At 32.7% G+C, this 27,148-nt stretch overlaps 1 protein-coding gene across 1 annotated transcript in view; it reads right to left on the reverse strand.

The window, feature by feature from the left end:
* The window catches only part of LOC134706013 (uncharacterized), a 118,507-nt gene that overhangs the window by 34,013 nt on the left and 57,346 nt on the right, over window positions 1–27,148 (reverse strand). The window contains exons 39-53 of the mRNA XM_063564726.1: window positions 26,801–26,953; window positions 26,101–26,261; window positions 24,519–24,575; window positions 20,790–21,564; window positions 19,997–20,100; window positions 19,184–19,307; window positions 18,114–18,311; window positions 15,272–15,437; window positions 14,720–14,900; window positions 9,169–9,315; window positions 8,431–8,520; window positions 4,656–4,765; window positions 2,905–2,989; window positions 1,732–1,878; window positions 203–382 (exon numbers count right to left, since the gene is read on the reverse strand). Coding sequence (XP_063420796.1) covers window positions 203–382; window positions 1,732–1,878; window positions 2,905–2,989; window positions 4,656–4,765; window positions 8,431–8,520; window positions 9,169–9,315; window positions 14,720–14,900; window positions 15,272–15,437; window positions 18,114–18,311; window positions 19,184–19,307; window positions 19,997–20,100; window positions 20,790–21,564; window positions 24,519–24,575; window positions 26,101–26,261; window positions 26,801–26,953 — 2,678 coding nt within the window. The remainder of the gene's footprint in view (window positions 1–202; window positions 383–1,731; window positions 1,879–2,904; window positions 2,990–4,655; window positions 4,766–8,430; window positions 8,521–9,168; window positions 9,316–14,719; window positions 14,901–15,271; window positions 15,438–18,113; window positions 18,312–19,183; window positions 19,308–19,996; window positions 20,101–20,789; window positions 21,565–24,518; window positions 24,576–26,100; window positions 26,262–26,800; window positions 26,954–27,148) is intronic.

Raw genomic sequence — 27,148 nt, forward strand, 5'->3', positions numbered from 1 at the left:
CTTGTATGTATGTTTTTTATTTTTGTTCCTTTATGTTTCTGTGTGTGGTCCATTTCTTGCTGAACTAGTATATATTTTTTTAAGGAGCCTGCCTCATGTTTAACTGTGTTACCAGTTGATCAAATAGAAGAGATGATTTCAAACTACAATCTTATCTATTTGGTATAATGGAACAGAAGATGTTTATATAAAGTATACATACATTGAGAGGTTTTGTTTCTGGCAATAAACATGGAACTATGTTATACTTTTCATTTTCCTCAGGTAATGGAAATGTCAGATCAAACGTCTCAGTTAGTTTCAGCATCCACTGATGAAGACTTTTGTCATAGTCCTTCCAGATTTCTGGAATATAACTGTGGTAAAACCTTCCAAGATTCTCCTACAAAAATAAAGAAATGAATCAACTGAATCAAAATTAGGCTGCTAGTTTTCTTGTTAAAATTGAATAAAATTTTGTCATTTGGTAACCTTTTATAGCTGACTATGCAGTATGGGTTTTCTCATTTGTTGAAGGCTGTAGTGACCTATAGTTGTTAACTTTGATGTCATATTGGTGTCTGGTGGAATGTTGTCTCTCTGGCATTTATACTAAGACAGGAGTATGACAGATGTTTTCCATTCTTTTGAGCTTATGATATTGCCATTTGTTAAGGACATTGTGTTTTACTTTGAGTTTGGTAATTTTGTTATTTTACTTTTTACCAAATCTTCCTTTTTTCATATAAACATCAAAGGTGAACTTTTAAAAATGGCAAGCATTTTCTTTTTTTCAATGTTTCAGAATTTTGTGAACTCTACCCCTTACATGTTTTGATTTACAAAGCCACAAAAACAAATCTGTTCACAGTAAAAATATCTTTAGCGCCATACAAATTGTATGTTCTTTATATCAAATTCCCATATAAAATATCTTTAGCACCATACAAATTGTATGTTCTTTATATCAAATTCCCATATGAAATATCTTTAGCGCCATACAAATTGTATGTTCTTTATATCAAATTCCCATATAAAATATCTTTAGCACCACACAAATTGTATGTTCTTTATATCAAATTCCCATATAAAATATCTTTAGCACCACACAAATTGTATGGTATTCATATCAAATTCCCATATAAAATATCTTTAGCACCACACAAATTGTATGTTCTTTATATCAAATTCCCATTTAAAATATCTTTAGCACCATACAAATTGTATGTTCTTTATATCAAATTCCCATATAAAATATCTTTAGCACCACACAAATTGTATGGTATTCATATCAAATTCCCATATAAAATATCTTTAGCACCACACAAATTGTATGTTCTTTATATCAAATTCCCATATAAAATATCTTTAGCACCACACAAATTGTATGTTCTTTATATCAAATTCCCATATAAAATATCTTTAGCACCACACAAATTGTATGTTCTTTATATCAAATTCCCATATAAAATATCTTTAGCACCACACAAATTGTATGTTCTTTATATCAAATTCCCATATAAAATATCTTTAGCACCATACAAATTGTATGTTCTTTATATCAAATTCCCATATAAAATATCTTTAGCGCCATACAAATTGTATGTTCTTAATATCAAATTCCCATATAAAATATCTTTAGCACCATACAAATTGTATGTTCTTTATATCAAATTCCCATTTTAAAATATCATTTATGAAATGAAGATACTATTTCTGCAAGGTTTTGCTGTCAGAGTATATAAAAAATACCTTTATTGCTTTCTCATTTACAGACACAACCTTTGCCATAACATCTACAATCCACTGTGGGTTAATAACAACTCGATCACGTAGAAATTCTGTGTCAAAATGCTGTACTGTACCTAAATCATTCAGAAAATCTACAGCAAGCCTTATCTGTAAGTAATAGCATAATTGAACAAATTATTACATGAAAAACAAGTGAAACTGCGACCTACTGCTCACTGATGATACCCCTGCCTGCAAGTGGATAATATTAATAGTGTAAAAATATGTAAGTGTTCGGTAACCAGGAAGTTGTCAAGTGATGAATCTGAAAACCCATCACACGGTATAGCTGACTTATATAAATCCTGAAACCAAATTTCATAAATCCTTGTATTGTAGTTCCTGAGAAAAATGTGACGAAAATTTTCAACTTGGCTATGATGTGTAAAATCATACAAGTGTTCGGTAAACAGGAAGTTGTCAAGTGATCAATCTGAAAACGCATCACACAGTATAGCTGACTTAGATAAACCCTGAAAACAAATTTCAGAAATCCTTGTATTGTAGTTCCTGAGAAAAAATGTGACGAAAAATATTAATGGGACGGACGGACTGACGGAAGGACAGACAGAGGTAAAACAGTATACCCCCCTTTTTTAAAGCGGGGGTATAATTATATGAAATAAAGAGATGAGCTCATAACAAGCCCATTGTTTTTTAAAGAATAAAGTTCTATTATAACTGCTCAATGTCATATCAGAAATTAATAAAAGAATATAAATAAAGGGAGGCTTTTTTAATAAATATACACCCGTCATCAAAATTTAATGAAAAATGCTCAAATCACATTTGAGTTATTGATAGGAAACAGGAAAATTCCCCTTTTTAATGGATAAAAAAAAATATAATTCAAATAGGTATTTATGAAACAGCCAAACTTGTTTTGTAGACATTTTACAAACATTTTTTTTTTACAGATCTACCAAGATTTTTATAATTCATAAAACCAGCAACAATCATACATCTCTTAATATTCCAAACACAATTGCCTGCAGTACCTCATCAAGCACAGTCACTTGAATTGGTGTGAAATTGCCAGCGAGGTGTTTTCCATTAGGAAATTAAAATAAACATTTTACATCCAGCTATCTACCCCATTACAGTGTTATTTCTATCTACAGTAAAATCACTTACATCACTATCATCATAGATACCATTGTTTATAGCACATTTTCTCAATAATGTCCACTCCATTATATTTCTTCCTTCATTTCTTTCCCTATCACAAAAATATGTAAAAAGAAGAATTAAGAATCCACAAAAATCTGTCCACAGTACACTATTGCCCCACCTGCATGCACTTTCTATGTTGGACCGTGAAATTGGGGTAAAAACTCTTATGTTTATGTCTGTGACGTCATTTTCATGGGAGGTAACTCGAGTGCAAATCTAGACACTAAAAAGGTTATTCCCTGATGAATAATAGGGTTATTCACCGCTGGTGTAAATTTTAAGGGTTATTCGTTCTCCCTTGCAATTAAATGAAAATTAACCGAATTATTCCATGTCACGTGATAAGTTGTTATCCAATAGAATATGTAAGGTATAATAAAACATCTTAATTCTCTTGCATTTGAATGAAACAATGAGTATATGTCTTGCCAATAAAAACAACAATTATTATTATACCTTACATATATAACAAACAATTTTATTGGATAACAACTTATCACGTGACATGGAATAATTCGGTTTATTTTCAATTAATTGCAAGGGAGAACGAATAACCCTTAAAATTTACACCAGCAGTGAATAACCTTTGTTAATTGTACATTTGAGAAATTCTAGAACACAAACATGACAAATGTATTTTCCTGGGCTATTTTCAAACGTCAGCTTGTGTTTGTTATGTAAAAATAGTGTTCAAAAGACCCTTCCACTGTTAATTCGGTATAATAAAACAATTGTGGCCCCTTAGAATCGATGAATATCTAAAAATGTCAACCCTTAAAAGGTATTTTACTTCGGGCTGTGCCCTCATTGAAATAACCTTCTCGTGTTGACAATTTTGGATATTCACCTTTTTAAAGGGCCATAATTAAGAAATAATTCATGGGGGCTTGAATATATCGTGATTTTACCACGGGTTGGCCCTTTATGACAAATATTTTACCCTGAGCGATAGCGAGGGGTAAAATATCGGCATAAAGGGACAACCCATGGTAAAATCTAGATATATTCAAGCCCCCATGAATTATTTCGATTCTAATAGGTCTAATACGGCAATTCTTTTGGATCGAAGCGCTCTAGGTGTAGGCAAATATGTTCCATTCCCATAAATGAACGCACTATCAAATTGGCGTAAAAGAACGGAGCAAACTGAATTAGTGACATGCTTAAACTATTTAAAATAACATATATAGATAGTTTTTGATTAATTTAAATGATAATTGACTTATATGTCTTAAATGTTTCAAAAGATGTGGCTTATCACATTTTAGCACCGTTTGTTTACGTTTCCATGTTGTGATGATTTTCGGATTTAAAAGTGTGTATTTTCCCGTAAAATGCTCATATTCTAACGTCATCGTTTTATGACGTCGCGAAACTCATTCATAAAAAAACATATGACGTGGGAGTACGATCGGAACAGCCCATGCAATATATTCAAATTTTACCACGGGTGTGTACTCAAAGCGTTTGAAGGACGTCATGTTAGAATTGTATATTGTCCCTTTCTGTACAAAAGCTATAAACAATGAGTATATGTCTTGCCAATATAAAATTATTGTCCCTTTCTGTACAATGTCTACAATAGCTATAAACCAAATTTTCCCCCACTTATAAAATGGAATGTTGCTTAGTAATGAAAATTTAACAACTGATTTGTAACCCATATTTTGTGATTCAAACTTCAATAACTTATCTTATATTGAATAACTTACTTTAAAATTCCATTCTCAAAACTAAGCCAAACTTTTGGTATTTTCATTGTCATTTGAGAACAGTGATGCATGGTAACATTAGTCAATGTCTGCTCCAACTCAGCTATATTCTAATGGCAAAAAATGGCATCTTTATTGATTTACAATAAAATATTCTCTAATTTTTTCATGCAAATATACTTTTACATGTAGAAACAAGAAACAAAATGGCATTATAAAATAGTCTCTAATTTTATATGCAAATATACTTTTACATGTAGAAACAAAACAGTATTATAAAGTATTCTCTAAATTTTATATGTAAGAATACTTTTGCATGTAGAAATAAAATACAATTTATTATACACATATGACTAGACAAAGTAATACCCTCACACTTCACTCTGAAAAAATTGTATTATAACAAAGTCAATTTAGGACTTTCTTTGAGATATTATTGTGTCTGGGAGATACAAATAGTGCCCCTGCAGATGCAATATGTTATTTTAAAACACACAAAATAAATGAGTAAAGTTTATAAACAAACAAGAGTGCACCTGCTGAAATGTCTCGCCTTTTTAATAATCATTAATATTATGTTGATAGACCTAAATATAAAGCTTTATTACAACTGTCACATAAACTCAACATTAACCAAAGAAAACGAAACATTGATCAATGAACCATAAAAATGAGGTCAAGGTCAGATGAACCAAACAGGCAGACATGTACAGCTAACAATTCTTCAATACAACAAATATAGTTGACTTATTGCTTATAAATTAAAAAAAACCCGACCAAACACAAACACTTAACACTTAGCAATGGACCGTGAAAATGAGGTCAACTTCAAATAAAACCTGCTTAACAGACATATAGATCATAAAATATTTCCATACACCAAATATAGTTCACTAATGCATAAAGTATTAGAAAAATAGACCAAAACAAAAAACTTAACTTTGACCACTGAACCATGAAAATGAGGTCAAGGTCAGATGACACTTGCCAGCAAGACATGTACACCTTACAATCATTCCATACACCAAATATAGTAGACCTATTGCATATAGAATAAGAAAAACAGACCCAAACACAAAAACTTAACTATAACAACTGAACCATGAAAATGAGGTCAAGGTCAGATGACACCTGCCAGTTGCACATATACACCTTACAGTCCTTCCATACACCGAATATACTAGACCTATTGCTTATAGTATCTGAGATATGGACTTGACCACCAAAACAGAACCTTGTTCACTGATTCATGAAATGAGGTCGAGGTCACATGAAAACTGTCTGAGGAGCATGAGGACCTTGCAAGGTATGCACATACCAAATATAGTTATCCAATTAATAACTAGAGGCTCTAAAGAGCCTGTGTCGCTCACCTTGGTCTATGTGCATATTAAACAAAGGACACAAATGGATTCATGACAAAATTGTATTTTGGTGATGGTGATGTGTTTGAAGTTCTTACTTTACTGAACGATTTTGCTTCTTACAATTATATCTATCATGAACTTTGCCCATTAGTAACAGAGAACTATATTTGGTAAAAATTTACATAAATTTACCAAATTAATGAAAATTGTTAAAAATTGACTATAAAGGGCAATAACTCCTTAAGGGGTCAATTGACCATTTAGGTCATGTTGACTTATTTGTAGATCTTACTTTGCTGAACATTATTGTTGTTTACAGTTTATCGCTATCTATAATAGTATTCAAGATAACCAAAAACGGCAAAATTTCTTTAAAAATTACCAATTGGAGGGCAGCAACCCAACAACCAGTTGTCAAATTCATCTGAAAAATTCAGGGCAGATAGATATTGACTTGATTAACAATTTAACTTCTTGTCAGATTTGCTCTAGATGCTTTGGTTTCATAGTTATAAGCAAAAAACTGCATTTTACACCTATGTTCTATTTTTAGCCGTGGCGGCCATCTTGGTTGAATGGCCAGGTCATCGGACACATTTTTCAAACTAGATACCCCAAAGATGATTGTGCCCTAGTAGTTTCAGTGGAGATTTTGTAAAAGATTACTTGGATTTATGAAAAATGGTTAAAGATTGACTATAAAGGGCAATAACTCCTAAAGGGGTCAACTGACCATTTTGGTTATTGCTGACTTATTTGTAGATCTTACTTTGCTGAACATTATTGCTGTTTACAGTTTATCTCTATCTATAATAATATTCAAGATAATAACCAAAAACAGCAAAATTTCCTCAAAATTACCAATTCAGGGGCAGCAACCCAACAACCGATTGACCAATTCATCTGAAAATTTTAGGGCAGATAGATCTTGACCTGATAAACATTTTTATCCCATGTCAGATTTCCTCAAAATGCTTTGGTGTTTGAGTTATAAGCCAAAAACTGCATTTTACCCCTATGTTCTATTTTTAGCCGTGGCGGCCATCTTGGTTGGTTGACCGGGTCACGCCACACATTTTTTAAACTAGATACCCCAATGATGATTGTGGCCAAGTTTGGTTTGATTTGGCCCAGTAGTTTCAGAGGAGAAGATTTTTGTAAAAGATTACTTTAATTAAGGAAAAATGGTTTAAAATTGACTATAAAGGGCAATAACTCCTAAACGGGTCAACTGACCATTTTGGTCATGTTGACTTATTTGGAGATCTTACTTTGCTGAACATTATTGCTGTTTACAGTTTATCTCTAACTATAATAATATTCAAGATAATAACCAAAAACAGCAAAATTTCTTCAAAATTACCAATTCAGGGGCAGCAACCCAACAACCGATTGACCGATTCATCTGAAAATTTCAGGGCAGATAGATCTTGACCTGATACACATTTTTACCCCATGTCAGATTTGCTCTAAATGCTTTGGTTTTTGAGTTATAAGCCAAAAACTGCATTTTACACCTATGTTCTATTTTTAGCCGTGGCGGCCATCTTGGTTGGTTGACCGGGTCACGCCACACATTTTTTAAACTAGATACCCCAATGATGATTGTGGCCAAGTTTGGTTTGATTTGGCCCAGTAGTTTCAGAGGAGAAGATTTTTGTAAAAGTTAACGACGACGGACGACGGACGACGGACGCAAAGTGATGGGAAAAGCTCACTTGGCCCTTCGGGCCAGGTGAGCTAAAAATAAGAGAGAATTTAACATTACAAAAAATCTTAACTTTTTTTTCAAGTAGTCATTGAACCATGAAAATGAGGTCAAGGACATTGGACATGTGACTGACGAAAAGTTTGTAACATGAGGCATCTATATTCAAAGTATGAAGCATCTAGGTCTTCTACCTTCTAAAATATAAAGCTCTTAAGAAGTTAGCTAACGCCGCGGCCGGATCACTATCCCTATGTCGAGCTTTCTGCAACAAAAGTTGCAGGCTCAACAAAAATAATATGAACATCTACATATTTTTGTCATATTCAAGTCTTCATTTTAAGAAGCTGACCAACTGTGGGGGTCAGACCCATGTCAGACAAGTTTTTAATTGTTTTTTTTTCATAAATTTGTTAATTGAACTGGGTTTTTTTAATTGTTTGTTTGTATTGCCTTGAAACTTATGGATGTAATCTTGCAAAAAAGATAACATGTTATGCATAACATCTAGGCATTTCTGAAAATTTGAGATTATCAAAAACTTAAAAAAAAATAATCCTTTTGTAGATTTTGCATTTACAAATATTGTTGACAAACAAATGGACAAGGTGAAAACAATGGTGTTTCTACATCCTTGATGTAGAGCCTTGATAACTTAATTTGTAACCTATGTAAAATATTGCTTATATATAGAACTTACTGTTCCAGCTGTAGAGCTGACATAACAGAATTTTTTAATCTGTGGATATTTCTCCATAAGCTCTGCCTCAGGCATGTCTGGCATAGGAATCTAAATGAGAATGAAAAGATATACAATACAATCCTTTACCATTAATTTGCATCTATTCTATAACAAGAATGAACAATATACACTACTATGCAACTTTTAATTTGAAAACCCAAATAACCATCTTCACATGTGCAACAAGAATGTGTCCAAAGTACACGGATGCCCCACTCGCACTATCATTTTCCATGTTCAATGGACCGTGATATGGGTAAAAATTATAATTAGGTATTAAAATTAGAAAGATCATATCATAGGGAACATGTGTACTAAGTTTCAAGTTGATTGGACTTCAGCTTCATCAAAAACTACCTTGACCAAAAACTTTAACCTGAAACTCCCACTTCCATTTTCTATGTTCAGTGGACCATGAAATTGGGGTCAAATGTTTAATTTGGCTTTAAAATTAGAAAGATAATATCATAAGGAACATGTGTACTAAGTTTCAAGTTGATTGGACTTCAGCTTCATCAAAAACTACCTTGACCAAAAAACTTTAACCTGAAGCGGGACAGACCGACGAACGAACAGACAGAAGGATGAACAGACACACAGACCAGAAAACATAATGCCCCTCTACTATCGTAGGTGGGGCATAAAAATAATGTTTATACAGTCCTAACAATTATTAACTTGACCTAGAACCCTTACCTGATCTAACTGTGTTCCAACTATGATGACAGGGGCATCTGGACAGTGGCAAGCTACAGAACTCAACCAGAAATCTAGTCCAGCATGCTCAAATCCCATCCTCATGTTCCATAATAACACATATACTGCTTGCTTGGACAGGAAAAACTAGAAAGAAAAAAAACCAACATGCATTGTAATTAGTGTTTGAAATTTGTGAGAACATACACAATATGTACTTAACTTTTCAGTAGAGTGAATTCAAATTCTAAACAACCATTCTTCTTTAACCAACATTTTTTTTCTAGGTAAAATTCTTGTTCTGCAAGTCAAATTATTTAAACTGTCATTTGATTGCTATACTGATTTAAGCACCTTTGAATTTAGTTAAATCAAAGGTATATTCAAATGAATCCATCTTCATTTGATACTGTTTTCAACACCTTAGAGTGCAGTTTAATCTAGGATTCAGTCAAATGAATCAAGTTGTTTCTTTGGAGCTATACTGATTTCAATACTTTGGAATTTTGTTAAATTTAAGATAAAATCAAATGAATCAAGTTGTTTCTTTGGAGCTATACTGATTACAATACTTTGGAATTTTGTTAAATTCAAGATAAGATCAAATGAATCAAGTTGTTTCTTTGGAACTTCTAGTATACTGATTTCAATATTTTGGAATTTAGTTAAATCTAAGGTCAAGTAAAATGGACCAAGCAGTCTTATGGAGCTATACTGGTTTCAACACCTGGAAATTTTGTTACAGTATAACCTGAGTTATCCCACACACTGCAGGGCCAGAAAAATCGTCGGATAAGACAGGGTGTCAGAATACATCTTTTTCTGCAAGGATAGGCATATTTTAAGACAATGAAAATGTGTTGGTTAAAGCAGCATGTTGGAATACATTATATATCTAAAGTTAAGTCTTATTAATCAAGATGTCCTATGGAGTTATACTGTTTCCAACACCAAGCAAAATAGTTCAATCCAAGGTCAAGTCAAATGAATCAAACTGTCCTATGGAGATATTCTGGTTTGAACACCTCCAAATTTAGTTATACCTTAACAAAAGTAAACAAGAGGCTCTCAAGAGCCGGAATCGCTCACCTGAATTTTTTTGGTTTAATCTCTCATCAATGATTATTTTGGCTTTTCAATTTATTTAAATGTTCTTTAAATCGTCCTATTCTCTTCAAAAGCCAAAAAAAAAATCAATTTCTCCTATGTTCTATTTTAGCCATAGGAGCTATGTTTCTTGACATACAAGGAAATGAAATATAAAATTTATACTAGATACTCTGAAACTCTGAAACTCATTTAGCCTAAGTTTGGCTGAAATTGATACAGCAGTTTCAAAGGAGAAGATTTTTTAAAGTAAGTCAACATGATGAACAAATTGTGAAAAAAGTTTTTAAAAGGCAATAACTCCTTAAGAGGTCAATTGACAATTTTGGTCAAATTGACTTATTTGAAGATCTTACTTTGCTGATCATTTTTGCTGTTTACAGTTTATCTTTATCTATAATAATATTCAAGATAATGACCAAAAACTGCAAAATTTCCTTAAAATTACCAATTAAGTGGCAGCAACCCAACAATGGTTTGTTTGATTCATCTGAAAATTTCAGGGCTGATAGATCTTGACCTAATGAACATTTTTACCCAATGTCAGATTTGCTCTAAATGCTTTCGTTTTTGAGATATAAGCCAAAAACTGCATTTGACCCCTATGTTCTATTTTAAGTAACAGCGGCCATGATTTTTGACGGATAAAAAATTTAAGCGCACACTTTGTGCAGGATAATCTAAAGAACACTCATGCTAAGTTTCATCCAAATCCATTCAGTAGTTTCAGAGGAGAAGATTTTTTAAAGTTAGCAAATATGATGAACCAATTGTGAAAAATTGCCATTAAAGGACAATAACCCCTTAAGGGGTCAATTGACAATTTTGGTCATATTAACTTATTTGTAGATCTTACTTTGCTGATCATTTTTGCTGTTACAGTTTATCTTTATCTATAATAATATTCGAGATAATGACCAAAAACTGAAAAATTTCTTAAAATTACCAATTAAGTGGCAGCAACCCAACAATGGTTTGTTTGATTCATCTGAAAATTTCAGGGCTGATAGATCTTGACCTAATGCACATTTTTACCCATGTCAGATTTGCTCTAAATGCTTTCGTTTTTGAGATATAAGCCAAAAACTGCATTTGACCCCTATGTTCTATTTTAAGTAACGGCGGCCATGTTTTTTGACGGATCAAAAATCGAAGCGCACACTTTGTGCAGGATACTCTAAGGAACAATCATGCTAAGTTTCATTCAAATCCATTCAGTAGTTTCAGAGGAGAAGATGTTTGAAAAATTGTTAACGACGACAGACGACGACGACGACGACGACGGACGCCAAGTGATAAGAAAAGCTCACATGGCCTTTTAGGCCAGGTGAGCTAAAAAAACAAGCTGTCCATCAGAGCTATACTGATTTCAATGGCTTGGAATAATTGAAATTGCATTTATTAAAATCTAAATTGCAATGATCACTTGCAAGATATTGATTCGCTCATATTTTGTTAATGGTTTAATTTGTGCTATGATTACCTGATGGATATTGTAATATACAGTTTGTCCTGCAATGATTACCTGATGGGTGTTGTAATATACAGTTTCTTCTGCTATGATTACCTGATGGATATTGTAATATACAGTTTGTCCTGTAATGATTACCTGATGGATATTGTAATATACAGTTTCTTCTGCTATGATTACCTGATGGATATTGTAATATAGTTTGTCCTGCAATGATTACCTGATGGGTGTTGTAATATACAGTTTCTTCTGCTATGATTACCTGATGGAAATTGTAATATACAGTTTGTCCTGCAATGATTACCTGATGAGTATTGTAATATACAGTTTGACCTGCAATGATTACCTGATGGATATTGTAATATACAGTTTGTGCTGCAATGATTACCTGATGGGTATTGTAATATACCATTTGTCCTGCTATGATTACCTGATGGATATTGTAATATACAGTTTGTCCTGCAATGATTACCTGATGAGTATTGTAATATACAGTTTGACCTGCTATGATTACCTGATGGGTATTGTAATATACAGTTTGTCCTGCTATGATTACCTGATGGATATTGTAATATACAGTTTGTCCTGCAATGATTACCTGATGGATATTGTAATATACAGTTTGTGCTGCAATGATTACCTGATGAGTATTGTAATATACAGTTTGTGCTGCTATGATTACCTGATGGTGATTGTAATATACAGTTTGTCCTGCAATGATTACCTGATGGATATTGTAATATACAGTTTGTCCTGCAATGATTACCTGATGAGTATTGTAATATACAGTTTGTCCTGCAATGATTACCTGATGAGTATTGTAATATACAGTTTGACCTGCAATGATTACCTGGTGGGTATTGTAATATACAATTGTCCTGCAATGATTACCTGATGGATATTGTAATATACAAATTGTCCTGCTATGATTACCTGATGAGTATTGTAATATACAGTTTGTCCTGCTATGATTACCTGATGGATATTGTAATATACAGTATGTCCTGCTATGATAACCTGATGGGTATTGTAATATACAGTTTGTCCTGCTATGATTACCTGATGGATATTGTAATATACAGTTTGTCCTGCAATGATTACCTGATGAGTATTGTAATATACAGTTTGACCTGCTATGATTACCTGATGGGTATTGTTATATACAGTTTGTCCTGCTATGATTACCTGATGGATATTGTAATATACAGTTTGTCCTGCAATGATTACCTGATGGATATTGTAACATACAGTTTGACCTGCTATGATTACCTGATGGGTATTGTAATATACAGTTTGTCCTGCTATGATTACCTGATGGATATTGTAATATACAGTTTGTCCTGAAATGATTACCTGATGAGTATTGTAATATACAGTTTGTCCTGCCATGATTACCTGATGAGTATTGTAATATACAGTTTGTCCTGCAATGATTACCTGATGGATATTGTAATATACAGTTTGTCCTGCTATGATTACCTGATGAGTATTGTAATATACAGTTTGTCCTGCTATGATTACCTGATGGATATTGTAATATACAGTTTGTCCTGCTATGATTACCTGATGGGTATTGTAATATACAGTTTGTCCTGCTATGATTACCTGATGGATATTGTTATATACAGTTTGTCCTGCAATGATTACCTGATGAGTATTGTAATATACAGTTTGTCCTGCAATGATTACCTAATGGATATTGTAATATACTGTTGTCCTGCAATGATTACCTGATGGGTATTGTGATATACAGTTCGTGCTGCTATGATTACCTGATGAGTATTGTAATATACAGTTTGTCCTGCTATGATTACCTGATGGATATTGTAATATACAGTTTGTCCTGCTATGATTACCTGATGGATATTATAATATACAGTTTGTCCTGCAATGATTACCTGATGAGTATTGTAATATACAGTTTGTCCTGCAATGATTACCTGGTGGATATTGTAATATACAGTTTGTCCTGGTATGATTACCTGATGGATATTGTAATATACAGTTTGTCCTGCAATAATTACCTGATGAGTATTGTAATATACAGTTTGTCCTGCAATGATAACCTGATGGATATTGTAATATACAGTTTGTCCTGCTATGATTTCCTGATGGGTATTGTAATATACAGTTTGTGCTGTAATGATTACCTGATGAGTATTGTAATATACAGTTTGTCCTGCAATGCTTACCTGATGGGTATTGTAATATACAGTTTGTCCTGCAATGATTACCTGGTGGGTATTGTAATATACAGTTTGTCCTGCAATGATTACCTGATGGGTATTGTAATATAGTTTGTTCTGCAATGATTACCTGATGGGTATTGTAATATACAGTTTGTCCTGCAATGATTACCTGATGGGTATTGTAATATACAGTTTGTCCTGCTATGATTACCTGATGGGTATTGTAATATACAGTTTGTCCTGCAATGATCACCTGATGGGTATTGTAATATACAGTTTGTCCTGCATTGATTACCTGATGGATATTGTAATATACAGTTTGTCCTGCAATGATCACCTGGTGGGTATTGTAATATACAGTTTGTCCTGCAATGATAACCTGATGGGTATTGTAATATAGTTTGTTCTGCAATGCTTACCTGATGGGTATTGTAATATAGTTTGTCCTGCAATGATTACCTGATGGGCATTGTAGTATACAGTTTGTCCTGCTATGATTACTGTAAATTCAGAAATTATTTCGTGCATTTATTTTTGCGATTTTGTCGTTTTACACTTGAATGCAATTTTTATTTTTACGATTTTGAGTAAAGTCATGTTTAATTCAGTTAAAATATTACAAAATGCGAGTTGTAATTATTGTGTTTACAACTCAGTCGCATTATTCGCAATAATAAAAACCTCGCAATAATTTCTGGATTCACTCATATTTTGTTTATTTTTTAATGTGTGCTATGAGTACCTGATGATTATTGTAATATACAGCTTGTCCTGCAATGATTACCTGATGGGTATTGTAATATACAGTTTGTCCTGCAAAGTCCCAACAACTGTAGGTAATGTCTATTTTTCTGCCCTCATGCTCAACTGGTACAATCCAAGGTATTATATCTATCCCATCAGTCAGTTCAACATCCTCTGTTTTCTCAGTCTTCTTCTTCTCACTTCTTAATGCATTCAGTAATCTAAATGAAATGAAGAACTTTAGTAATCTTAATGAACAAAAGCCCACTGTATTATAAATAATAGATCCCAGTAATTGATAGAGTGAAGTAGACTATTTAATTGCAATTCTATTGTATCTGATATGGGAAGTTCTTATTATTGCTCATTCACATTATTTGCATAATTTACAGAAACCTGTCAGCAATTTCTAAATTTACAGTTATAGGATTTTCATAAAATTTAAAACATTTAATTTATCTCCTCATTGCAAGAATTTTTAGGAACACATCAGAAAATTTGATACAGTTTCTGCAGTTCCTAATCTTCTTTTTAAGAGCTCAACTAGACTTTAAAATCAAAGTTGCTTTAAGAATAATTAAATAATATTTACGTTGTTTTGCCAGCTTGTCCTAGTCCTATGAACATAAGTTTTGTGCGATGACATTCTATAAATCCTCCTGCAATTCTCTTTAGAAAAGCTTTGACAGAAGCAACCCCACGTCCAACAATATCTTGTGGAGGTGTTTCTAAGGAGGGACAGTTGTTCAAATTAATACCTACAACATACATATAGATAGCTTTTAAAAATAAATATCTAGAGAATAGACAAAGGAAACAGGAAATGTGTTAAGGTTTGGACCCCTTCTGTGGCCTGTGAAGAGCTTTACAAACTACAACAGTATCAAAACAGCAAAGAAAATGAATAATAAAGATGGGCCATTTTGTACATATACGGAGGGGAAACTTCGTGCAAAGCATAATAATTTATAGTTTCATTGCATTTAGTAGAAGAAGGGAAATTGGTGATAAGAAAATCAAAGAATTTGGTAGAAAATCCACAGACTTTAATACAGATTTTTGTTATAAAATTTGAAATATAGTTTACTCACTTGTTTTTCTATGATCAGCTAGCTTATATTGTTTACACATAGTCCTAAACAACCTTTTAATTATAAAACACCTCATGGTAAAGTTGAGCGTACCCTAGAAGGAGTACTGAAATTGGTCTATATTTTTTTTTAAACCAATTTATAAATTTAAAAACTTGTTTCAAGGAAATCATTGCTGGGACTGCATGCAATAATCCTCTATCTATCAAGTACCGAATTGCCAAATATAAAAGTGTGAGGGGAAAGGCTGTGGATTTTCTATAAAATTTCAATATGTTTAGCATTGAAGCAACACAAGGGTACATAATTCAGAAACAACCGGACCAAAGAGTAAAAAACAGCCCATGGTCACCAATAGTTCCTCAACTCAGTGAAAACTACTGCACCCGAGGCAAGTTTCAGCTGACCCCTAAATATTTACATAAACTTAAGAAATATTGGTATAGCTACTGCTGCTTCTCTGATAATTACACATCACATAAGTTGATTTCAGATAAAATGTTAACAGATTAAGAAAGAGCAGGACTGATGTAGGTCATGATACCATATAGTGGGTTATTTTCGCAGGATGTTTATTTTAGCTTATTTTGGCAGATGAAAGAAAATCATGAAAATAAATTCCGCATAATCAATGCATACTTTCATTACTTTCTAATAGCTAAAGCGTCAGTCACTAGGTCAATAACAGTATAGGTTAGTTTTAACAACATAGACAAAAAGGGCATTGAACTTACATATATTCTATAAAATGACTTTTATGTATGTATATTCTTATAAATTAGTGTCAAATAAATTATGAGAGTAGGGTATTGTATCAGGTAATGACCCAATTTAATTAGTGTCAAATTACATAAGAGTTGTAAATCCGTCTTGATAATTTTATAACCTAATTAGAAAGTACATCAAAGTTCCAGTCAAGAACAATAAATAGGATGTCATTAAGGTAAACAAATCAATTAATGTTGCTTCTCAGTTTTTCAATATTTTATATGTAACAATTGCAGTATACTCTAAAATAATTAATTGGGATTTAAGAATCATCCAAAATAAAAAGCGCCAAAATTTTTTGTATACAGTAAAACCTGTATAAACCGGCTGGCTACGGGACTATGAAAAAGGACCGGTTTGGACAGTGAGCCGGTTTATTCAGGTTTCCGTTTTGACCGGAAGTTAATGACTTGTGACGTCCGATATTTTGCATTTAAAAGTTCTCTTTGATTGTAAATTATATCTGATAAATTAAAATACTTTCACTTCGTTTTTCATTGTTTGCATTTGCATCATAATGCTCGCGTTGTTTGGATTGTAAGACAAGAGTTTCTATTTACTTCCATGATCAATAATTTGAAATGTTGGAATGGCCGATTAAAAAGCCAGAATATTATCAAACGTAATTTCATCACTTTCGAAACGTTGTTGTACAGTGTACAATATCCATTGATTGTTGTCATCCGGGTGTTTTTCATTATCAAGGTAATTTAAATTGTTTAGGGGTTCACAACAGGGAACCCAGGATTTCGAAATCACGATGTGAATTTCTTACTCCGGGATTTAAATTTGTTTATCCGAGTTAAAACGTAAGTTCAATCCGAGTTATATTCAGTGTGTCTTTTCGTTTAATTGACACGTTTATAATGTTTTAATAAATAATACAGCTCACTACTGTACGATTGGAGGTTCACAGTTTGACACCTGACAAATTGATTATCACGAAAAGCCATATCGTATAAAAAATATGTTTTGATTGCATATCGATCATTGAAATTAATTAGAAAAACCGGTTTTGACAGGTAATAGTTAATGTATTTAAGAGTATTGGGACTTCATAATTAGACCGGAATTCGGAATACACAGGGTCCGGTTTACAAAGGGTATTTTAACAAAGACTTTGAATGGAAAAATATGGGACTTTCATTTTCGGCCGGAATGGACAGGAAACCGGTTTATGCAGGGTCCGGTTTAATCAGGTTTTACTGTACTTTGTTGTTCCTAAAGAGCGAAATTTTAAACCAGCTATACAGTATGACTCTTAAATCAAAAAAATGTTAGTTTAATATGCACCGTAACTAAACCCTTAAAATATATCGTTGTCATTTACATCAATATAACCTTCTCTGCATTATAAACTTTTGCCAAGTTTTGGTAAAATCATATCAATCAAAACTGCTCTTTGGAAACACTTTAGGAGGCTTTCTTTGGTTGACACAAGTTCGACACTTTTCCTTTTAAACAGTTTTGTTACTAACTGAATAGAAAAGACTTCTTACAAGGTTGTTTTTTGCATTAGATATTATTAAACTTTTTGCTATCATGAAATTCTTTTCTATTCTTTGAGAATCTTACTCTTTAGGTTAGGCAAAAGTCCAACATCTCCAGATATACCCTCTAACAATGGACAATGCCCCAAGTTAAGGGAAGTAAGTTCCAACAAATTTTTAGCTTGGTATGGCACCATTGTTATGGCTGTATACGATAAGTTTAACTGCTCTAATGACTTCAGTCTAAAAATAGCAGGAGGGATTCCACCATACTCCTTGTCTCCTGTAAATAGAATTTATAAATGGAATATGAGAAATGCAGATCTGAACCTTTTTGTTGGCAGAATCAGTCCTCAAAATGGTCCTTCCTAGTGGCACTATTGATCATTTCACTCTTTGATGTTGACACTTTTTTTTGTAATAACTGTACATGTTTAGCTCCATCAATTACATTTTTCGAGTGCAAAATAAGAAAAAATGTTCAAAAATTGTCATTTTATCACAATAACTCAGGGGTTAAAAAAATTATTACAGTTCACTAGTTCAGGACTTATTGGTAGCAGGATTTTACTAGTCCTGTTGAAAGAACTGCTAGCCAGGGATGCCAAACAACATTTGATCCAGTCAGACATTTCTTTCTTATTCCAATTTCATTCCCATAAAAATAAGTAACAAAGGCAATCATGACATGGTAATAATTCGAGCTTCATATTAATGATTGACATACAAATTACTTCAGACATTGATATAAAAAGTATAAAATAACCAAAATACCTAACTGCGAGGAAAATTCAAAACTAAAAGTCCCTAAGCAAATTGCAAAATTAAAAGCTGATATTTCAATATGTATTTCTGATAGGCTAAACCATTCCTACTTAGCTTCTAAGATGCAAACTGGTCATATCATATCAATGCTTTACACCCCCCCCCCCCCCCCTAGTAAGTACTGAATTCAGGCCTGTATAGGCCACAGTTTTATTCTCCTTATCTTGGTTTTTATTGTTTTGTGATTTCATGTTTTGATATTTTATCTTTTAAGATGTACACCATTTCTTATAGTATTTTTTTGGTAACCACAATTATTGTTCAGCTATCTTGCTGTATAATTGTATTGTTATAGTTAAATCTTTGTTTACAAAACCTGTAATAACTTACCTAATGATTTAAGGCCAATACGAGGTATATTCAGAAGTAAATACATGTTCAGTCTGGCTAATTCATGCTGATCCAGTATGTTGTTGTTGTTCAAATCAAACTTACTAAATAGTTCTTCAAACTCCTAAAATATAAATAAAATGTTAATACTAGATTTTTTTCCAATTGAACACATTTTTATTGAAAGTTTTCCTATTTCCAATTAAAATACATTTTTATCCTTTACAGCTAATTTCCCAATGCATGTAGAGGAAGACTTTGGTAAGCTTGCTTGCTTTGTTTGTATATTGTACAATTATATTGGGATAATGTCCAATTACAGTTAAATATGATATATACAGGATTAACCATGTCATATATATTGTTTGGAGATGTAAATCTTAATTACAAAGCAGGAATAAACAATTATACAAACAAAGCAAGCAAAGCAAGCAAGACAACCAAACTTTTACTCTTTAGACCTCTAGACCACTTTTGTGAGCTTAAAGGGACAATAACTGTAAATGCCAAATCAGCAAAATCAGAAACCATTTCTCCTTGATTTTGTTGTGGGTCTCATGGGGTCTAAGAGTGATGCGGGATTGACGATTTTTTGTAAGTGTGACACGGGAAAGTCGAATTATTGTGCCGTGAAAATGAGAAATGAAGTCAAGCGAGACACAGGAAATTACAAAAAAATGAGAATTGATTACTTACATAGTGTAAGCGGAATACAGGTCTGACAAAACAGTAAGCCTGATCCGGGATCAGAACCCCCTTTGTTGTCTAAACCTATGTGTGATACTTAAACTTTTGGGAAATATTTATCCATACCTCCTCACTAAAGTAGTTTCTAATGCATGGAGTATCTGCATACCATTGTGTGTACATTGCTTTTGATATTTCTGACTTTTGTTGTAAATGTATCCATGGTATACCTAGAAAAATAAAAAGTTACAATAAAGACTTGTCAGCTGGTAAATAGTATTTGTCCTGTTCAGGTTTAGGCTCAACAAATCAAGAAGATAATTTATCAGACAAGTCCAGTTAATATGATTGGAATGATTCAAGAATAGTTGTCATATTTGACATACAAACTGCCTATCACAGTTAATACAAAGACTCTTCAATATTGTAAGTTCATCAAAATGGTCTCCGTGATTATCCAATGCAGATTCCACAGTGTAGTGATGGGATTAACAATCTTTATAGACTTTATTCCTCTGTATTTCCATTAATTTTCTATACCATGATAATGTACTGTAAACATTCTGAGATTTCTTACATTTATTAAATATGATAGTTGAACAATGGACTAACAAGTGGAATTAATTATTGCAATTTCAGAAAATTTGGCACACAAATAATGCTATTTTAAAAAATTCAAAGTGCTAGCTTTTATTTTGAGATACCTATCCTGTCCCATTGTTTGCAAAAATGTTACAAAATTCAGAATTTACAGTAACAGGTTTTAAGTCTGAATATTCATGAACTGTTAGAAAACGTAAATATCTAACTTTTTTTAAAACAAAAAGTTAAACTGAAAATTGAACTCTCTAATACAAAATTTCAAAAACAATAGTTGTTGCCCTAGTAGCAATAAATCAAACATTATTATAATAGCTACCTTTCATGCTAAGAATTTTCAGCTTTTTCAAACGTCCAATCTCCTCTGGGATAGATGTAATTGGATTGTAATCTAAAATTAGTTCCTCCAGTCTGTGTAAATTACTGATTTTAACTGGTACCTCCTCTAACAGTAATCCAGTTAATGTTAAAGAGGTCAACAAACTGGATACAGGCCAATCAATGTTTAATTTCTTAATGGGAATATGGTAAATATGGAATATTCTAAGAGCTGGTCCTAAAATGACATCACTTGGTAGTTCCTTCAAACCATGCATACCACTCAGAAATACAATCTCTAGATTTGAACATTTGGACATGCCGGATGGAAAAATAGGTGTCTTCTCCATAGGCACATCTGTGATAGCAAAAACCTTCAATTTTCTAAAAGTTTGGAAAACATCATCTGGTAATGTGTCCAAAGGTACCCCATTGACTAGCAGTGTACTCAGATTTTCAGAGTATGGATGATAAAATTCCTTTTCTAGAGAAAACCTTATCAGAGGAAAGAGATTCTGAGCACGCATGCCATTACTGTGTGCTTTACATGCCAAAAAATTTAGCATTCTTTTAAATTTATTGGTGTCTTTCATCATATTATAGCTTCTTTGGTCGTCTATTACAGAGAGTGCTATTTGTGAGTCCATGTAAAGGTCATCAATTCCATCACTGTAATTTGCAGGGCTCTGTTGGTAAGGTAGTCCACCGTACTGAGTAGAATAAATACAACACAGTGAAGCATAAGGTTGTATCAGCTGGTACAGTAAACTTTCAATCTGAAATCAGATCACACAATGTTTTAAACATTTGCAAGGAAATTTACATCTGAAATTCAGATCATACAATGTTTTACACATGCAGCTAGACAATTCAAATCTGCAGCTAAACAATTTACATCTGAAATTCAGATCACACAATGTTTTACACATGCAACAAGACAATTTACATCTGAAATCAGATCACACAATTTTTTACACATGCAGCAAGACAATTTACATCTGATATTCAGATCACACAATGTTTTACACATGCAACAAGACAATTTACATCTGAAATCAGATCACACAATTTTTTACACATGCAGCAAGACAATTTACATCTGAAATCAGATCACACAATGTTTTACACATGCAACAAGACAATTTACATCTGAAATCAGATCATACAATGTTTTACACATGCAACAAGACAATTTACATCTGAAATCAGATCACACAATGTTTTACACATGCAGCAAGACAATTTACATCTGAAATCAGATCACACAATGTTTTACACATGCAACAAGACAATTTACATCTGAAATTCAGATCACACAATGTTTTACACATGCAACAAGACAATTTACATCTGAAATCAGATCACACAATTTTTTACACATGCAGCAAGACAATTTACATCTGAAATCAGATCACACAATGTTTTACACATGCAACAAGATAATTTACATCTGAAATTCAGATCACACAATGTTTTACACATGCAGCAAGACAATTTACATCTGAAATCAGATCACACAATTTTTTACACATGCAGCAAGACAATTTACATCTGATATTCAGATCACACAATGTTTTACACATGCAGAAAGACAATTTACATCTGAAATCAGATCATACAATGTTTTACACATGCAGCAAGACAATTTACATCTGAAAATCAGATCATACAATGTTTTACACATGCAGCAAGACAATTTACATCTGAAATCAGATCACACAATGTTTTACACATGCAGCAAGACAATTTACATCTGAAAATCAGATCATACAATGTTTTACACATGCAGCAAGACAATTTACATCTGAAATTCAGATCACACAGTCTTTTACGATGCAGGAAGAAAATTTACATCTGAAAATCAGATCATACAATGTTTTACATATCCAGCAAGACAATTTACATCTGAAATCAGATCACACAATGTTTTACACATGCAGCAAGACAATTTACATCTAAAAATTAGATCATACAATGTTTTACACCTGTTTTACACATGCAACAAGACAATTTACATCTGAAATTCAGATCATACAATGTTTGACACATCCAGCAAGACAATTTACATCTGAAATCAGATCACACAATGTTTTACACATGCAGGAAGACAATTTACATCTAAAAATTAGATCATACAATGTTTGACACATGCAGCAAGACAGTTTACATCAAAAATTCAGATCATACAATGTTTTACACATGCAGCAAGACAATTTACATCTGAAATTCAGATCATGCAATGTTTGACACATGCAGCAAGACAATTTACATCTGAAAATTAGATCATACAATGTTTGACACATGCAGCAAGACAGTTTACATCAAAAATTCAGATCATACAATGTTTTACACATGAAGCAAGACAATTTACATCTGAAATTCAGATCATGCAATGTTTTACACATGCAGCAAGACATTTCAAATCTGAAATTCAGATCATCCAATGTTTTACACATGCAGCAAGACAATTTACATCTGAAATTCAGATCATGCAATGTTTTACACATGCAGCAAGACAATCAACTTCTGAAATTCAGATCATACAATGTTTTACACATGCAGCAAGACAATTTACATCTGAAATTCAGATCATGCAATGTTTTACACATGCAGCAAGACAATCAACTTCTGAAATTCAGATCACACAATGTTTTACACATGCAGCAAGACAATTTACATCTGAAATTCAGATCATGCAATGTTTTACACATGCAGCAAGACATTTCAAATCTGAAATTCAGATCATCCAATGTTTTACACATGCAGCAAGACAATTTACATCTGAAATTCAGATCATGCAATGTTTTACACATGCAGCAAGACAATCAACTTCTGAAATTCAGATCATACAATGTTTTACACATGCAGCAAGACAATTTACATCTGAAATTCAGATCATGCAATGTTTTACACATGCAGCAAGACATTTCAAATCTGAAATTCAGATCATCCAATGTTTTACACATGCAGCAAGACAATTTACATCTGAAATTCAGATCATGCAATGTTTTACACATGCAGCAAGACAATTAACATCTGAAATTCAGATCATACAATGTTTTACACATGCAGCAAGACAATTTACATCTGAAATTCAGATCATACAAATGTTTTACACATGTAGCAAAACAATTTACATCTGAAATAAGATCACACAATGTTTTACACATGCAGCTAGACAATTTACATCTGAAATTCAGATCATACAATGTTTTACACATGTAGCAAAACAATTTACATCTGAAATTCAGATCATGCTATGTTTTACACATGCAGCAAGAAAATTTATATCCAAACTTTTGCTTTTTTTTTTTTTTATATGAAAGAAATAGAAATAAATATAGTAGATCATTTCATTTTTTTATAACACAAATTCAACAGTAGAGTCAAGCAAGTGTTATAATAAACAACAAGCAATACAAGTTAACAGCACTAAAACAGGCAGGGAAAAAACACTAGTGTGACTACCTGCTTATCAGTTTTTTCTTGTAATTAAGGGGGTAGACCTTTTTTCAGGAAGACAACTCTTTAAGTCAGTTATACGTTTGTAAAAGTCAAGTCTCATCAATGTATTTTAAGCATTTATCTGAAAACGATTGGAAATCATCTGTGTAACCTAGAAGCTTTGAATATATTTATGAAAATGGTTGACACAAACGTACTGATGATTTTAAGAGTTATTTCCCTTAACCGAGGTCTACCTCCTTAAATACTAATATATCTGACATACCTGTTTTCTTTCCAAGCCTTTGGTTGAAATCAACTGTTCAAAAGATGGAACTAAGAGCTAAAAAGCAAAAACAAATAAAAAATACCATTACATGAAGCCTCGTATTTTAGGTGCATACATTTGTGCATTAAAGAAAACTTGACTGTTCCAGACTGTAGATAGTATTTGAATTCACAGACATCTTTGCCAAAATGGTTTCAGATTTTATTTTTGATTTTAGTAGTCTCCCTGTGGATTGGCCAATGTTTCCTGCATAATCAAGACGTTTTAAACTAGAGGCTCCAAAGAGCCTGTGTTTCTCACATGATTTTATATACTATTGATGCATGAAATAATGCACCCATTATACTTTTGCTCTAGTATCAGAGATACAAGTCAAAAACTGCATATTCCCCCTAAATTCTATTTTTAGCCATTTCTGCTATGTTGGTTGGCATACAGGGTCATCGGACACATTTTTAAAAACCAAATACCCTAATGCTTATTTGAGGCCCTAGGTTGGTTAAATTTGTCTTAGTTGTTTCAGAAGACATTTGTAAAAGATTACAAAAATTTTACGAAAAAATTGACTATAAAGGGCAATAACTCCTAAAGGGGTTGACTGATTATTTTGGTCATGTCGAATTATTTGTAGACCTTAATTTGCTGAACATTATTGCTGTTTTTAGTTTATCTCCATCTATTATAATATTCAAGATAATAACCAAAAATGTCCTTAAAATTACCAATTCAGGGGCACCAACCCAACAATGGTTTGTCGGATTTGTCTGAAAATTTAAGAGCGGATAGATTATAACCTGCTGAAGATTTTAACCCACTCAGATTTGTTCTAAATGCTTTAGTTTCAGAGATATTTTGACACTCACACCACATCTTCCTATATCTTTATAAGCCAAAAGCTGCATTTTACCCATATGTTCTATTTTTAGCCATGTCTGCCATGTTGGTTGACAAGGGGGGTGGGGGGATGTATGGGTCATCGGACACATTTTTGAAACCAGTTACCCTAGTGATGATTGTATTTAAGTTTGGTTTAATTTGGGCCATTAGTTTCAGAGAAGAAGATTTTTTTTTTAAAAGTTAACAGACGACTACACATGGCTGACGACGGGCGCCAAGTGATGAGAAAAGCTCACTTGACCTTTCAGGCAAGGTGAGCTAAAAACTATGCAAAATACGTATATATTTTTTCCTTGCGACAATTATTAAGAGATTAAATGAATACTTCATCATAATCTGAATAATTCAGTTGTTATACTAGGCTAATATACAATGCCTAACATGAGAGAAAATTTTACACATAGAGGGATTGAATTTTTGTACTTAACTTCATCATCAGAAGTCTGACTTTCTTTGCTCGAAACAAATTTTTCATTGGAAGTAAAAGGTTGAAAGTTGTACAGCTTAGGTTTTTTAAGGATTGATATAAAGTTCTTGGTGTGTTTCCTGATATACCTTGCATTCACTAGATTATAAGCCTGTACCCATTTACAGGGAGGGGGCACAAATATAAAAGTACTTTCATATAAGAAAGTGTTCCCCAATCCCTAATGTAGGGCCTCATTACAAAGGAAACAATTACCTGATATGCTAATAATGCAACATAAGTCCAACTCTGATATAAACATCCATAACTTAGATCCACAGGAACAAACTGCTTTACAGGAAATCCTGGGATATCCATAAAATGGACACATATTTCCTGTGGCTTCTTAAGTTTGTATGTCTTCTCTTTCAAACCATCTGAAAAAGTAGATATTATAATTTTTACTTGAAATTAAACCAAAGTTTTATTGAAAAAACTATCAACTACAACAACTGACATAGCATTCACTAATGTAAAAATGGTAATAAGCCTGTTAACATTTCAAACTTGGCAGATTTTATTCAGGATTCTTCTGCGCAAACTTTTGCAAATTGAAGGTATCTCAATCATGATTCCAATTATTTAACAATATTAAATAAGAAATAAATAAGAATGACACGAATGACCCATCCACACTATCATTTTCTATGTTCAGTGGACCGTGAAAATGGGGGAAAATCTCTAATTTGGCATTAAAATTAGAAAGATCATATCATAGGGAACATGTGTACTTAGTTTCAAGTTGATTGGACTTCAACTTCATCAAAAACTAACTCGACCAAAAACTTTCACAAAAACTTTAACCGATAACAGGACAGGCAGACAAACGAACAGACAAACAGAGGCACAGACCAGAAAACATAATGCCCATAAATGGGACATAATAAATGGGCCATTAAAACTACCATTTTCTTACCTTCAATGCTTATAAAGTTCTTCCGAGTATTATTATACAAGGATTTTACATTTGGCAATTTCCATTTCTTTATTCCAAATGTAACATTAAGCCTGTCTCCTCGATCCATTTGATCTGCTGCCTCCTTTTTCAACTTTTGATCAAAGTACTTTTCTGAAGAAGAAAATAAAGATGTTGAATAAAAGTCAAATGACTTGATTCAAAAAAGAAAATCAGCACATTTATAAGTAAGCAGCATTTAATTAGTTTAACCCCACCCACCCATCCCAAAATATTGCAACTCCTATCAGCTATTTTTTTAGCTTCACATGTTTTATAGAGACTAGTCTATTGTTGAATACTGCATTC

Source organism: Mytilus trossulus, chromosome 2 (assembly GCF_036588685.1).
Source record: "Mytilus trossulus isolate FHL-02 chromosome 2, PNRI_Mtr1.1.1.hap1, whole genome shotgun sequence".
Lineage (NCBI taxonomy): Eukaryota > Metazoa > Mollusca > Bivalvia > Mytilida > Mytilidae > Mytilus > Mytilus trossulus.